General features: G+C 40.9%; 1 protein-coding gene across 1 annotated transcript in view; it reads left to right on the top strand.

Moving 5' to 3' along the window:
• Window positions 1–15,561, top strand: part of LOC148064088 (band 4.1-like protein 3) — a 35,319-nt gene that overhangs the window by 12,922 nt on the left and 6,836 nt on the right. The window contains exons 8-21 of the mRNA XM_087810372.1: window positions 725–812; window positions 2,507–2,551; window positions 2,962–3,114; window positions 3,803–3,900; window positions 3,979–4,154; window positions 4,751–4,929; window positions 5,250–5,834; window positions 7,577–7,630; window positions 8,986–9,021; window positions 10,344–10,529; window positions 11,759–11,815; window positions 13,070–13,735; window positions 14,323–14,370; window positions 15,178–15,255. Coding sequence (XP_087666498.1) covers window positions 725–812; window positions 2,507–2,551; window positions 2,962–3,114; window positions 3,803–3,900; window positions 3,979–4,154; window positions 4,751–4,929; window positions 5,250–5,834; window positions 7,577–7,630; window positions 8,986–9,021; window positions 10,344–10,529; window positions 11,759–11,815; window positions 13,070–13,735; window positions 14,323–14,370; window positions 15,178–15,255 — 2,449 coding nt within the window. The remainder of the gene's footprint in view (window positions 1–724; window positions 813–2,506; window positions 2,552–2,961; window positions 3,115–3,802; window positions 3,901–3,978; window positions 4,155–4,750; window positions 4,930–5,249; window positions 5,835–7,576; window positions 7,631–8,985; window positions 9,022–10,343; window positions 10,530–11,758; window positions 11,816–13,069; window positions 13,736–14,322; window positions 14,371–15,177; window positions 15,256–15,561) is intronic.

Raw genomic sequence — 15,561 nt, 5'->3', positions numbered from 1 at the left:
TGGCAGCAGTCATCACGACCTACGTAGCTAAAGCAACAATGAAATCCAGTGAGATCCTGGTGATGACTGAGGACGAGAGGATACAGTGACTCTAGATGTTTGGACACATTATGTTTTCAAAACGAATGAAAGCAGTTACGACTTCGTCAGGAGTCATGTGGTCTGTAAATTCTGCAACAGCAGAGTCAAGTACACTACAATACTAAAAATATATACTTGTTACTGCAGTATCACTATATATTGTATCAATTTACGTATCGTATCAACAGATTCTTGCCAATACACACCTCTAGTAAAAACAGCAGATGGATTAATGAGCACAGCACATACATGCAGACGTTTGTGTAGAATCAGCAACAGATGGTTTCAATCATACGTGTCATTTCGTGGACTGACACTATCGTATGTTTCCCTCCCGAGCGTCACGTTCCTGCTGTCCAACATTGATCCGTGTGTAATGTAAAGCAGCCGCGTTGAGCCGGGAGAAGGTTCCTGGATTCTCTTCCAACCACTCTAAAAACGGCTGGTGGGATTGTGTTACTCTGTAGAGCGGACGTTAAAATGGCTCGTGAAAATCAGTCGTTAAATCAGAAAAATCCAGCGTTTGGCAAACATGATGCAGTTAAAGAGGCTTGAGCTCTTAATGAAATCAATTCCAATTATCTAATGTGCTTTTTATTGAACAAAACGTTTATCTGATCAACTTTTTTTTTTAATCGTTCAGGAGGATGACGCCGGCCGAAGCAGAGATGCACTTCTTGGAGAACGCCAAGAAGCTGTCGATGTACGGCGTGGACCTCCATCACGCGAAGGTACATCCCAACATTTCAACCTCTCGGCTTATGGATGTTTAATGTTTGTCTTCACCTTCTGAGCAAATTATGTCTTTGTTATCTCTCTAAACTATTGAGACAGATTATGGATCATTTCTGTTAGATCACCAGCTTTAACACTCATTTCACTGTTGCTTCACCAAGTTCATGGCTGCCTCAGTCTGTTGAGTGACACGTGGTGATTTATTACTGTGACGTCTGAGAGGAGAATGTGAGAAACTCTCAGGAGCTGAGACGGTAGTTTCGAGAGCAATGTGAGTAACAAAGGTTACACACGATGAAGAGCTTTTTAAAAACATCTATAGCATCAGTGTCATTAGAATAGTCAATGGTTGAATTTAACGTTGTTTTTCAAAGCATTTAATGGTTTTTCAACTTGTGACCTTTCTGTGTGCGTGGGTTTACTCCGGGCACTCCGGTTTCCTTCCACTGACCAAAAACATAAGGAGGTAGATTGGGAACTTAGGGAAATTGTCCGTAGGTTGTGTGGTTGAATGGTTGTGTGTCTTTGTGAGCCCTGTGACAAACTGGATTCCTGTCCAGGGTGTCCCCCGCCTCTTGCCTGAAGAAACTGGGATAGACTCCGGCCCCCCGTCACCCCTATAAGGGAAAGGGCGGCAGAAAATGAATAAATGAATTCATTCATATTTTCAGAATTAATTAATTATTATTAGAATATCTAGCTGTTTGAATATACTTTCAATATACACATTATTGAATTAAATTCTATAAAAAACTAATTCAATCCACCAAAACAAAATTACATTTATTAAAAAGCAACAACATTCCATTTCAATTAAAAAATATATTTATATCTTATTTCCCGTCGCATGATTGGCTGAGTCGTCAGTACTCTTTGTATTGTCTGGTGGCGCTATTGTACCAAACATTTTTACATTCAATTTAAAGACTATGAATAAAATAAATAATGCATTTAAAACGTATTATTTTTTTTAATGATAAAATATAAATAAGTAACTTCTACGTTTCTATATGGAAAATATTAAATTCAATTATTATATTAAAGCAAATTCAACCTTTTTACAAACAAGTAATTGAATAAAATTGTTTCTAAAAATAATCAATTGCTTACCAATGAAACGAAGAAAAGAAAATTCAGTCGTGATCAAATGCGCATGATTGGCTTAAAGTTACTCTTTTGGTTTTGTCTGATGTCACTATTGTATATACAATATTATATTGAATTTAAAATGCTCCATTTGTAAAAAACAAACAAACTTTATTTTGAAAATATAACAAGTTTTTAGACTAACCTTTCAATATAGAAATGATTGCACAATTACTTTTTCGTCATCTCTGGGTCAAGGTGACCTAAAGGCCTGTAAAAAATGTGTTTGTGATATCCCCTGTGTTGTCTCTGGGTCAAGGTGAATGGCCTCCACCACTGCATGTGTATTTCTGGAAGTCAGGGAGGTTGTAGACCTTGACCCAGAGACAACAGAAGAGTTAAGAACAACAACATTTCAATGAAAAAATTTGACATTTGAAATGTTAAATTCAACCACTCAATATTTCAATGGCACTGATTTACTTCCATTCTTTTCCAAGACTATCATCGCTCGCCTGTGAGTCATAAAGTTCATAAACGAGAACAAATAAGTGTGTGTCAGACCAGCATCCCTCTTTTGTCTCCTCTCTTGCTGGATGCAAAGTTGGTAGGGAGTCTCTATGAAAGCTTGGCTCCGGCTGAGGGGGAGGTAAGAGTCCACCCGAGTTGTACGTGTGGTTTCAGACCTGTGCATGGTTTCAAAAATATGTAGCGCTCTCTCCTTCCTAAAGTGTCACCGTGACCTCATCTTTGTGCAGTGAAGAACATAATTTCACGCTTCGCCCACCATCATCGCCCGAGACTTCACTGTAGCTTCTGCCTCTTAGTGACCCCTTAAGTCATTATTCAGCAGCACTCAGATAACCATATGCCTGATCCACTCTCCACCTGCCTGCTTCTCACACCAGCAGTAGAAACCCTCCCTCCGTGCACTTCACGCCTCCCACATATAGGTGCAGTCAGTTTGTATAAGTTTCCGTTGAGACCGACGTATCGTGAAAAGAAGATTCGAGTGGGATTGATTTTGAGGAAGTTCTTTGTGTGGTTCTTTGTCCTCAGGATTCAGAGGGAGTGGAGATCATGCTGGGAGTGTGTGCAAGTGGCCTCCTCATCTACAGAGACAGACTGAGGATCAACCGGTTCGCCTGGCCCAAGATCCTCAAGATCTCCTACAAGAGGAACAACTTCTACATCAAGATTCGACCTGGAGAGGTAACTTTGGTTTCTAGGAAGTTAAAGATTTACAACAAGAAGTTAAGACAAGACAAGAATCTTCTCATTTAACCTTTAATCATCCAACTTTTCTTTTACATTTATCATTTATTCATCAATTAAATATTATAATATATATTAACAACAACTTTATTTTGTTTCATTTATATGATTTCATTATTTTATTCTGTAATGTCATCACACAAAAATCATGTAGTGTTGTTTACAACTCTGGCAATAAAAGTTTCTGATACTGATACTATATTTAGAGACATCTATGTGTGAAACAAATACTGATTCAAGTACTAGATACCAATAAAAATAAAACGATATATATAAAATTAAAATAAAAAAATGAAATTGTCATAATTCACTCCATTGTGAACGTTTGAATTTGTTCTAAGGCCTTCGGGTCACCTTGACCCTGAGATAGCACAAGGGTTAAATTCCTTATGTTAATAAACGTTGCTTTGTTTGCGGATTTTTATTTGTTTTGTACAATAAAACTGTTGGTTGTTCATTATTTAGGAAGATGTAATTTCAATTGTTATAAATCGAATTCCATTAATCAATTGAATCTACAGTAAAATACTCGATTACTCGGAATAGTATGTAGTTCCAGTCTGAGGAAGATCAAACTACAACAACTATGATCTTCACCTCACCATCAATTGTGGTTCTGTTTCAGTTCGAACAGTTTGAAAGCACTATCGGCTTCAAACTTCCAAATCACCGCGCTGCCAAAAGGCTGTGGAAGGTGTGCGTCGAACACCACACTTTCTTCAGGTGAGATATAACACGTGTTGCTGTGTGTCGTCAACGGCGTGTGATTCATTGGTTTATATTAATGATGGTTTCCCTCAGGCTGGTGTCCCCCGACGTTCCCCCTAAAAAGTTCCTTTCCCTCGGTTCCAAGTTCCGCTACAGTGGGAGAACTCAGGCTCAGACGCGCAGGGCCAGCTCACAGATCATTCGTCCCGCCCCGGTGTTTGAACGCTCCGCCAGCAAACGCTACAACATGTCCCGCAGCTTAGATGGAGGTGAGGTTTGATACCAAGGATTCTATTAATTCTCTTCCTTAATTACCTTTTTGCTTTGCCGCCCAGCCACCCAATCAAACCTGTACATCACTTTTAAGTTAGCAACATAGACGTAGAATTAAAGTGCAGTATTCTGGCAACCAATCAGCTGTCACTAAATAAAGCAGTATTTAGAAAAACATTATACAATATATTGCAATACATTGTGATACTGTAGTAACAAGTATATATGTGTAGTATTGTGGAGTACTTGACTCTGGTGTTGCAGAATTTACAAACCACATGACTCAACTTGACGAAGTTGTAACTGCTTTTATTATTGGTTTCTTTTGAAACCAAAATATGTCCAAACATCTTTAAAAGCTGCTTGAGTCACTGTATCCTCTAATCCTCAGTCATCATAAGTTTCTTGTTTCTTTAGCTGAATATATGCGTGATAATTGCACACTTTGAGGAGACCTCAACCTTTAAAGAACAGTGAAATTTGATGATGATTTCTAATGCAAAAAATGTTATTAAAACGGTATCATGAAAAAAAGGGCAATAACATTTGTGTCGTGAAGTTGACTTTGCTCCACCTTTGGTTCGTGTCTTAGCTCCCATCATGGAGAACCATGAATCCCTAATGAAGGACAGCGCTACTGACGGTGCAGCCAAAGTCATCGCCAAGGGAGACACTATCACCACGGTAACGGAGAAGAAGGCGGAGGAGGAGAAGGCCGAGAAGGAAGATGCGGCGCCGACGCCCGACGTGACTACGCCGAGAGTGGACAAGGTAGAGACGAGAGAAACCTGCAGCTGCTTTGGTTTTAGTGTTTCTAGTGTCGCAGAAATGAAGCGCGAGGCTAAAAAGCTGCCGTCACTCTTCCGAGGTTTTGTTTTGTTGATGGATTTCTTAATGGCTGACAATTTCCCAGTTGATTTCAGCTCAACCCGACAAAAGCTTTCATCATCTGTGCGCTTTACTAATTAGTTTTTCTTTTCTTGTCCTTCCTTTGACCCCACATTATACTTGTGTGTGTGTGTGTGCTCATGCGTGTTGCCCCCACCCTACCCATCTCTCCATCTACACACATGCTTACGTTGACCCCTCAGTGCTTCCCTCCCGCTTACACCACCGACCCGCTGCACTCTGAGCTCTCGCTGCCTTCATCTCCGGTTTCATCGACGAGGGTGCGGCGGCGGCGCAGGGAGAAGGCGCGTAAACGGGCCTCCTCCGTGAGCCCGGCTAAGAACAGCGCCGGCTGCCGTCGCAGACAGGCCCGGTCAGACCGCAACGCCGCCCTGCTGGAGGAGCAGGTGCTGCTGCTGTCGGCCCGCAAACAGAGGCTGGAGGACGCCAAGAGCCGCGGCGGCACTCTGTTCTCCTTCTCCCTGCACCTGCCCGACCTGTCCTCCATCCTGGACGAAGACGGCTACCTCACCTTCCCGGACCTGACCGAGATGCGCTTCCTCCCGGAGTGCGCGCAGAACTTTATGCCCATCAAGTCACCGTCACTCATCCCCTGCTTCCTCTTCATCTTCTTCTTCCTGCTCACCACATCTTTCTCCGTCCCCTACGCTCTCACCCTGTCCTTCCCCCTGGCACTGTGTCTCTGCTACCTGGAGCCCAAAGCCGCGTCCCTGACCGCCACCTTTGCCCAGGGCTACCATGACCATGACAGTTCAGAGGAAGAGGAGGTGTGTGGTTGTACTCCTGTGTGTTTGAGTATCCACCACTTCATTGACACCCCCTATGTCGTCTTGTTTACCTCGCTCTGCTGTGTCGCCAGTCCAGAGCGCCGCCCGGAGACCGTCTGTCCCGGCGTCTCTTTAGTCGTCCTACTTTCAGAACCTCATCCCAGTCACACCTTCATCACGTAGACTGCATCCTCATCGGCATCACATCAAGGTCACAGGGATGACTAGGGGTGTGTATTGGCAAGAATACGTGTCGATACGTGTTACGATACTGGGGCAACGATATGATATATTGCAGTTTATTGTTATTCTGTAGGAACCAAAATATATTTTTTAGGTACTTCACGAATACTTGACTCTTGACGAAGTCGTAACTGTTGTCATTGGTTTTGAAACCAAATGAAGTCCAAAAATCAGCTTTAAAACCTGCTGGAGTCACTGTATCCTCTCATCCTCAGTTGACGTCCATATGACGTGGGGATTCATAGTTTTTTTGGCTTGAATATTTACATGTTGATTAAAAGTTTTAAAAAAAACAATACAGAGCTGTTAAATTAAATCAATAAATGGTATAGTTTAACAAATATTGCAATATTTAAATGTGTTAAGATTTACTAAATGCACCTTAGAGTGTGCCATGAACTTTTTAATTATCTCTGGGTTTAATTATTCTTTGATATAAATAATGCGATTACAAAGTTTTATCACAGCTTCACACGTCATTCACCATCATGTAATGGTCATAGAACAGTATAAAACAAAAATTAGAAAAAAGTATCATAAATTACACTTGAATAATAGCCTAAAGCTTATTTTATAATGAGTAAATGTGATTTAAAGCAGCCCTAAATGATATTGAAAATGTTGTTAGAACAGCAAAGTTGTGGAGCCTCCTAGTGCTGTCGCCACATACCACATCGTACATGCGTACATTTTATCATCCTGGTACTTAAGTCATATGAAAACACTGTACATTAAAATAGCAAATTTATAAATATTCTCAAGAGATTTGTGAGTGACGACTATTTATAAAACAACCTGAACATTGACAAGAAAAAAATATTTAAAAAAGAAAATTCTAAATGTTATATGTTGCTGCTTTAAACTAGGACAGTAGGCGTTACTATAGTAACTGTTTCACTCCAGTCTCATGAGCTCAGCTTTGTGCCTCATCCATCTCAACATCTCCATTTATTTATGTGGTTAGAATTTAAATTATGAACAACTGAACATCAATCGCATGCAAACCATTTCATGTCTCTCTGCATCACTCAAGTCATTCATGTCGAGCTCTGCTATAAAATGCAAATTAGAGCTTTTTAGAAAATCCTAAAAAAGCCATTGAAAAAGTGAGTCGTGATGCAGAGAGATGGACTAGTTAGCCTGACATCCCCTGTGTTGATGTGCATGGAGAGGAGGGGGAGGGCCTGAAAGTCAGGTTGAATATTTGAGTCAAATGCTTTCAATTGACGCAACATCCCTCTTCATATACTGACCGAAGGTTTCAACTTCCTCTGAGTCTGTTCCGCTTGTTTTTCTTGCTTTGGCATTTTTATCTTATTTGCCCTCGATTCTTCATAGTGTGGTCTCTGTCTGAAAGAAACAAACCATTTCCACTTTGTTCTGCCTGTTGTCGTGACAAAGAGTCTCTTTGATGACACTTTTCTTTCAAGCGTTATTTAAGTTGGGTTTCCTTGTTCTCTCACTTGCTTCGTGGAAATGGTCTGGCTCACGAAAAACAGACCGACAGTGAACAAACAGACTTTGCTTTTGATGGCGAAATGACGGCCACCGAGGTTTGTACGAAATGTTTTATGAGATGATGATGATGATGGTATCGTGATCATCAAAGATGTGATCCGCATGCAACTGTTATTTTCGTCATGACATCATTTTTTGTCTCGTGATCAAGAGCATGCAAACATACGACGAGTAATGTTGTTTGACAAAGACGTTCAAAGATGTAAACAAGACCATATACACCAGAAGAATTTCATTACCAATGCTCACAAACTATTATTCTCTATTTTGAGTCTTTTGTGACGGAAACAAATGATCTAAATGCTTGGCACAAGAGTTTTACCTTATTTCATAACGCTTTCTGCTGGTTCAACACTAACAGAGGAGCCATTTTTTCCCTTATTGCTCTAATATTCTATACTGAGTGTGGAAATGGTTTTAATATGATCTGTAAGTTTTTTTTTAAACATTTAAACAAGAAAAAGGTTCCAGTTTCATACGTTAGGCTATAAAAGTGTAATTAAACGATTAGAGTAAATAAAAATCATACAGAACTGTACAGAAAAGAAAAGAAAATACTCACAAAATACAGTTTGCTTCATGCCATAATATCTTTATCGACAGTTACATGATTATCTGCGCGGCGTATGATTGGCTAGAAGCTTATAGTATCTTGGTATTGGCTGTTGGTATCATACCTACATATATTACATTTAAAATGCTATCAATAGAAATATATATTGATTTTTAGATCATTTCATTTTTATTATTAGAATCAATAATCAAACTCTATGCGTTAGAAAATTAATTCGTTTTGAAATACGATTTTTCTTTAAATTAAATCATTTAAGGATATAAAAACGTGTAATTATTTAAACGTAAATCTTAGAAGAACCATAACAAAAGAAGAGGAAACGAGCATAAGGAAATGAAGATAATTTAAAAATAAGATGATATACGCTGCGTTTAACAAAGTATTACCTTAAGTCACGATAAACTGAAATGATTGAAGCAGTAAAATGGATAATAAAATAAATGGTCATTTCTCTTTAACGCTTAAACACTCCAGAGATCATTTTTATAAAACAACACATCCATTTTGCTGGCTTATATACTTGTGTTGCAATTCGTCAAACACTTTGTCAACATGTTTATATTTCTCGTATATTGTGCAGCTTCTCCTTCTTCCATCCATCACTGATAAAACAATGATTTTTCTTTTCAACCTTCCTGTCTGTTGTTTCTCTCCTGCAACACTTGCATCATTTTTTTTCTCCTCTCACTCTGTTCCCTTTAATGCCTTGTTTTTATTCCCCATTCTTCTTTTCCTCCTCACTCAAGTCAACATGCGATTCTTGTCTCTAACCTTCACGCGTCATGTCTGCTCTGCTACTTTCTTTCTCGCCGTCAGTCGGAGGCGGACGAGGACTCCGAGATGCCGACTCAGGTACCGAGGGCTCTCTTGGAGGCCCCTGCTCGGCGCATTACATCATCCCCCTCTGAGACATGTATTTTAATGGCTCCTCGCCTCGGCGCTGCTGCCACTGTCGCCTCTCGCTGTATCACAGCGTTTTCTTGACCTGAATAACTCCAGATCGATGTCAGCGCTTGTTAAAATAAGCCCTTCAGATCTCAAAGAAGCCTCGCTTATTTTTAAACGCACCTGAAGTCCTCTCCCTCACTTTCTTCTCTCCCAGTATAGTTTCATAAGACGAGTAAAGGGGGAGGACGTTTTTATCAAGCACAGTAATTTGATGCTTGAGGTTGGTGAGACCACGGCATGGCATGTGGGTGCTTTCAGCTTTGTAAACAAGTGTGACTGACCAGCCGTTTAGGATAACACAAGCTGGTACATAGAGTAAATACTACTACTACTGAGTGTTGAGTTTGACACTAAAATATATTTGGATTTTTGCACGAATAATGATTATTTTGCATTGTTCGGTGATTCTCTTTATGTCAGGGACATTGTTGTTGCTTTGCTGCATTTACATGGACTGCAATTGTCTGATGTTCATAGGATTCCATTTATTCTCAAGTGCTAGTTTGTTACTCTTTACGCTGACGATGAAGTGCTGCTAAAGTACTATTAGCTAAGTGGCTAAAAAGATTGAGCTTCATGTAACTACGACAACCGTCTGACTCTGTGGTGTCAAACTAAATTACACAAGTGGCTAAGTGGCTTTTTATGGCTTTCTCACGGTAAACGGCTTCATTCTACCGATCTTTAAAGTCCCTATTTCTTCTTGCTGGTTTGGTTTTTCACTTCAGTGTATTCAGTAAGATAAAATATGAATTTATTTGTCCCATTGTGGGGACATTGGTGTTGTCACCTCAGTAGGAGTTCACAGTAGGATTATATTAAACATCCAGTGCAAATAATAATCGTAGAACATAGTAACGATGCCAAATACAAGGATAACAAAACAAAACGGTAGTGGTACAATAAACGGCAGTGCAGTAGGACACCACAGTACAGAAGAGAGGTGGAGTTTTCTACTAATCTTAATAATTATATCAATTGAACAGGTTATTTCCACTCCATTATTTATGGCCATATTGACTCTGGGCTTATTGCTCTCCATGTAAATGTTGACTTCCTGAACACGGTGCATGTAGTGAAGGCTGCTTAACATAGCTGAGTAAAGAACTAGTGCGATCAGATGAAGCAGCTGTTGCCATCCCATAACCTCCTCCACAATGATACTAAAGCATGACGAGTCACACAGCAGTTCAACTCCCTCTCCTATGATTGACTGGCCACTTTAGGAGGCTGAGACCCCGACAGACGTGGCCAAGCACCAGGTCAACATCAGCCAGCTGAAGCGCTCCTTCCTGGAGAGCGACGCGCTCGTGCCGGGGCTCACCGAGTGGGAGAAAAGACTCTCCTCCTCCCCCGCTCGCTCCCCCCGAGGCGACGAGGCGCCCATGATAGAGCCGCTGGACTTTCAGGATGTAAGCAAACCGGCCCGGTCCGGTGGAACCCTATGGAAGCTTATCGGTGGCTTCAGAATGTTAAAGGGTTGAGTTTAAAACTAAATGTAAATGGTGCTTTTTTTTAAAGCATTGAATGTTTTATCTTAATTGTATTTAATAATTTATACATTCAAAGGTTTCTTTTTTTATATAATTAAATTTTTAGTTGAATAACGAAAAAAAAAGAGAGTTTGATATATTCTCATTCCAATAATTTAAATATAAAATGAGTATCTCTGTACTTGTACTCTGAAGAAGCCGGCATTGCTCGGGGATTGGAGCACAAATAATAAGGGAGAAGTTAGAACATGTCTTGTGTTTTGGCCTTTTGAGAACGAATAAGGCCAAAATAAAAAAAATCAGATATAGTCCAGACACAAAGCAAACCATCGCGGTCATTTTTTAGCCTGAGAAAAGCTCTGTAGGACCCTTGGTTATTCTTTTTTTTATTGAATTAATATAACAATGTGTATAGAATAAATTGAATAATAAAGTTTTAATTCAACTATACAAGTCAAAATAATTCCAACCTGTCGATTGTTTTTATATATATATATATATATATATATATATATATATATATATATATATCATTTAATGGGATTTTTTTGATAAAAATAATTCAGTGTTTATAAAATGTCCGTCATTTGAAATGATAAATTCAATCATTCAATATTCTGATGGCACCGATAAACCTCCGTAGGACCCGAGCATGTTTGTGTTTGAAGCATGAAACCTGGTTTATAGCCGCTCCGTTTGTTATTCTCACCCCGGATCGACACTTAAGGGCTCTGAGTCTCGAAATGGATTCGCTGCATGTTTAATGAGATATTTGGGGACCTTGATGGAAAACATTATCTGCCACTTCGTTGAGATTCAGCGTTTCAATAACGCTGCTCATTTAATCAAATGAATGTCTTTGCAACCATGCCGGCGCCGCCACCAGCTGTCCGAGAACATTCATTTAGCACCGTGATGGATCGTGAAGCCAGTGCTCTGAAATCCTCCTCCGTGGCTTTTGTGAATTAATTATTATGTTGTGCGAAAATCAATCAGTAAACGCCGGCACGTAAAAAAAACATCTCCAACTAATGCATCTTTTGAAAGCAGGTGTGTACGTGCAGACGCTCCGTGGAGAGACGGTGTTTGCTACCTTCTCTTTTGTCTGTTTCAACTCTCGATGATTGTTTATTCTCTTTGTTCTGCAGACTGAAGATGAACAGCCTGCAAATGAGACGGTGGAGGAGAAACAGAAAATCACTGAGGTAAAGTACTTTGGAAACACTTGCAAACTTCTCTTCTGTCTCTGTTTATCCAACACACTTAGACTCAAGGCCCACTTAGTATTTAAAGTTGACTTGTACTAAAGAAGAAGAATAATGACCTATATTAAGATAAGTAACTGAGATTATTGATGTTGAAAATTAGACTTTCACTATGGATGAAACTGATGTGGAACCGACGGTAATACTCTGCGAGGCCACATGGTATTACTCCGCAAGGCAAAGTGGTATTACTCCTTGTGGCGACGTGGTCTTACTCCGCAAGGCCACGTCGTTTTCCTCTGCGCGCTGATATCGTTTAACTCTGCGCGCTGACGTGGTATTACTCTGCCCGCTGACGCAATATTACTCTGCGTGCTGAAGCCGTATTTCTCTGCACACTGTCACAGTATTACTCTGCGCGCTGTTGCAGTATTACTCTGCGCGCTGTCGCAATATTACTCCTTGAGGCGACATGGTATTACTCTGGGCGCTGACGTCGTTTTACTCTGCACGCTGATGGGGTATTTCTCTGCGCGCTGTCGAAGTATTACTTCTTGAGGTGACGTTGTATTACTCTGCGCGCTGACGGGGTATTACTCTACGCACTGATGAAGTATTACTCTGCGCAGTGATGTGGTATTACTCCGCGCGCTGACGCCGTATTACTCCGCGCGCTGACGCCTTATTACTCCGCGCGCTGACGCCTTATTACTCCGCGCGCTGACGCCTTATTACTCCGCGCGCTGACGCCTTATTACTCCGCGCGCTGACGCCTTATTACTCCGCGCGCTGACGCCTTATTACTCCGCGCGCTGACGCCTTATTACTCCGCGCGCTGACGCCGTATTACTCCGCGCGCTGACGCCTTATTACTCCGCGCGCTGACGCCTTATTACTCCGCGCGCTGACGCCTTATTACTCCGTGCGCTGACGCCGTATTACTCCGCAAGGAGACGTCGTATTACTCTGCAAGGCAACGTGGTATTACTCAGCGAGGCGACGTCGTATTACTTCGCAAGGATTTGTACGATTACTTCACGAGGCTACTGACAAAAGAGGCTTGTACTGCGCTTAATATGCCTTATATTCCAATGTCTCCTATCTTTGTTGTTGGGCATGTGACTTTTGGCCCCTTGTGTGATTGAGTTTGACACGCCTGATCTAAGATATCTTGACTGTCTTCTATCTCTTCCTCTGCTTGTGTCCAACACTTTGTGTCTGTCAGCAGTGGCTTGCGTTAGATAGGTGATTCAGAAAGTAGTTCTGCTCAGATGTATGAATGTGAACAGTCCGTGCTCAATAAGCCCAGTGTCTCCTCAGGCGGAAGCGTATACTGTGAAATATGTGATGGATAGTCTGCTCACTGAGGGGCCCACCTCCTCGGGGCCACACGGAGTCAGTCCGTCCACCACTCTGGACGACGACGTGTTCGTAGACGCGACCCTCAGAGACGTGGAGGAGAAAACTCCTGACTCTGAGAAGGTCAGCCCCGGAGCCGTGAGGGAGGAGGTGTCCCAGGCCATCATCGGCAAGAAGGGAATGCTCATCATCCTGAAGGAAGCCGAGGAACGAGGAGAAGCCTTGGCGGCTCTAGATACAGACGCCCTTGAGAACGGTTTGCCTTCCCCAGAAGAGGACGAGTACTGTCTCGACGAAGACCCCCAAGCTGAGGAAACCAAAACCAATGGATTCCCGCATCACATGATCGAGGCCATATCTGAGGATCTGGTCCAGATAAAAGGCGTCCACTCGCCCAAGAAGGCCATGGCGTCCTGGGTGTCGGAGGTGGTGAAGGACGAGAGCTCGGAGGTGGTCAGCGTGTTGACCAGAGAGCTCCAGGAGATGAAGTTGGACGTGGAGAAGAAATCGGAGTTCAAAACCTTCAGTGTTTTTGAAGCTCCGGCAGCGTCTGAGGACGGGGTAGCGTATGAACGTTCCTGCTCTCATCGGCTTCAACACCGGCAGCAGTCAAGCCTAACAGCTGCTCAGCTCTGCATGGCCCACCGCCCCTAACAACCCCCCCTCCGCTCTCACACAAGCTCCACAAATGTTTTACGTTAAGCTTTCGCCGCTTCTTTTTGAATTTGTGTTGGACTTTGTTGACAGCCGCTCGCCGAAGCAGCTGACTCCCAAAGCCGATAAGAGCTCCGACTCTTGGTTGTTTTGCTCCGCTGCTCCTTTCCTCTCGCTGTTATCTCCCCCCACCCCCCTCAGAACAGACTTCATAGCTGCTGGCACAGTTCTGCCGCCGCACCTCATCCACTAAATTCTCTCGGGCTACAGAGGGAGCAAATTGTGTGCGCTTGCCTGGAGATATCTGGGTTTTAAAGAACCTCAGAAACACGTTCCTTCATCCTAGTCTGCCATTTAATTCCACCTCCATACACAAACCTGTCACTCTTTTTGTTGTCCCTCCCTTCTTTTGGTTTTTCTTGTTGCTTTGGTTTTATGTTTCAGCGTCTTTTCTTCTTCTCACTGCTCTACTGTTCATTCTTTTATCCCATCAGTCTACACTTGGATGGGTTTCCTCTTCTCTCAGTTCCACCGTTCTGAAGGTGACTCTCTCCACTCTTTTGTATGGATGTGTGTCTTTTACATGTGTGTGACTCACCTGTCACTCAAACCACTCCTGTTGTGCAACTTATAGAGATTTTTTTTATAAATTAATTAATCTGATTATTTTCAGTTTTATATTATATCTTTAATATATGTTTTTTTTTATTATTCTGTTATTTAATCATGTAATTTGTATATTCCCACTTTAGTGAAGATGTCTCCTATTTTAATTTTTAATTTAATTGTGTACGTACACTTTAATGTACAAGTCTCTTATTTCATACAATTATTACTTACTTATTATTTTTTAATAAATAAAAAATAATTATTACATTGTATTTAACTATTACATTTTAGAATTCACACTTTAATATACTAGTCTCTTCTTTTATTTATTTAATTTTTATCTAATGTGTTGTATTCTATATTGTCAACACCATTAAAAGAAAATCCTGTGTTGTTTTAACAATAGTGACAATTAATGTTTTTTGATTCTGATGCCTGGTTCACTAATTCAATTTCAAATCTGAGGTTTTAAATAACAATAATAATAATGATAAAAGGGAAGATTTGAATGAAAGAGAATCAACAAAGTATTTTCTGGTTACGTAGTTTGTTATAAATGGTGGAAGCAAGTAGGATTCTCTTTCATTTTGTGTTGTCAGGCAAACATTTGACAACTTTTATCAGTGAAATAGAATGGTATTTATTGGACGATTACAAGATTTGTAGAAAAAAAAAGAAAAGGTCCAGCTGATCATTATCTGCACATAATCAAAAACTAATGGTACTATTTGACTTCCCAGACTTCATCTGATCTGAAGGAGAAGACTGCAGTTACCACGGTGACGGAGCTAGTTCCAGCTGAGACGACTGTGTCTACGGTGAATATCCTGTCATCACTTGGATGATAACTTTTACCAGATTAAACTATTTAATAAGAGACTTTCACGGGATCATGCATCATATTGTCAAACTTTTGTTGAGCTACCAAAGTCAGTTATGATCGTTGAGAAAAACGGATGAAATTCACTTCTGTAGTTCATGTGACTTGAGTTCCACACTGTGGTGGAAGATGGTACTGAGGTAGACTATGAGTAAATGACTGCCATCGTAATATTGAATTGTTGAATTTAACATTGAAATGTTGAAACTTTGAATCTACAATCTTTTTTAATTCATAAACTTTT

This window comes from Callionymus lyra, chromosome 16, assembly GCF_982586985.1.
Source record: "Callionymus lyra chromosome 16, fCalLyr1.hap1.1, whole genome shotgun sequence".
NCBI lineage: Eukaryota > Metazoa > Chordata > Actinopteri > Syngnathiformes > Callionymidae > Callionymus > Callionymus lyra.
This window is presented reverse-complemented; position numbering and strand designations above follow the sequence as displayed.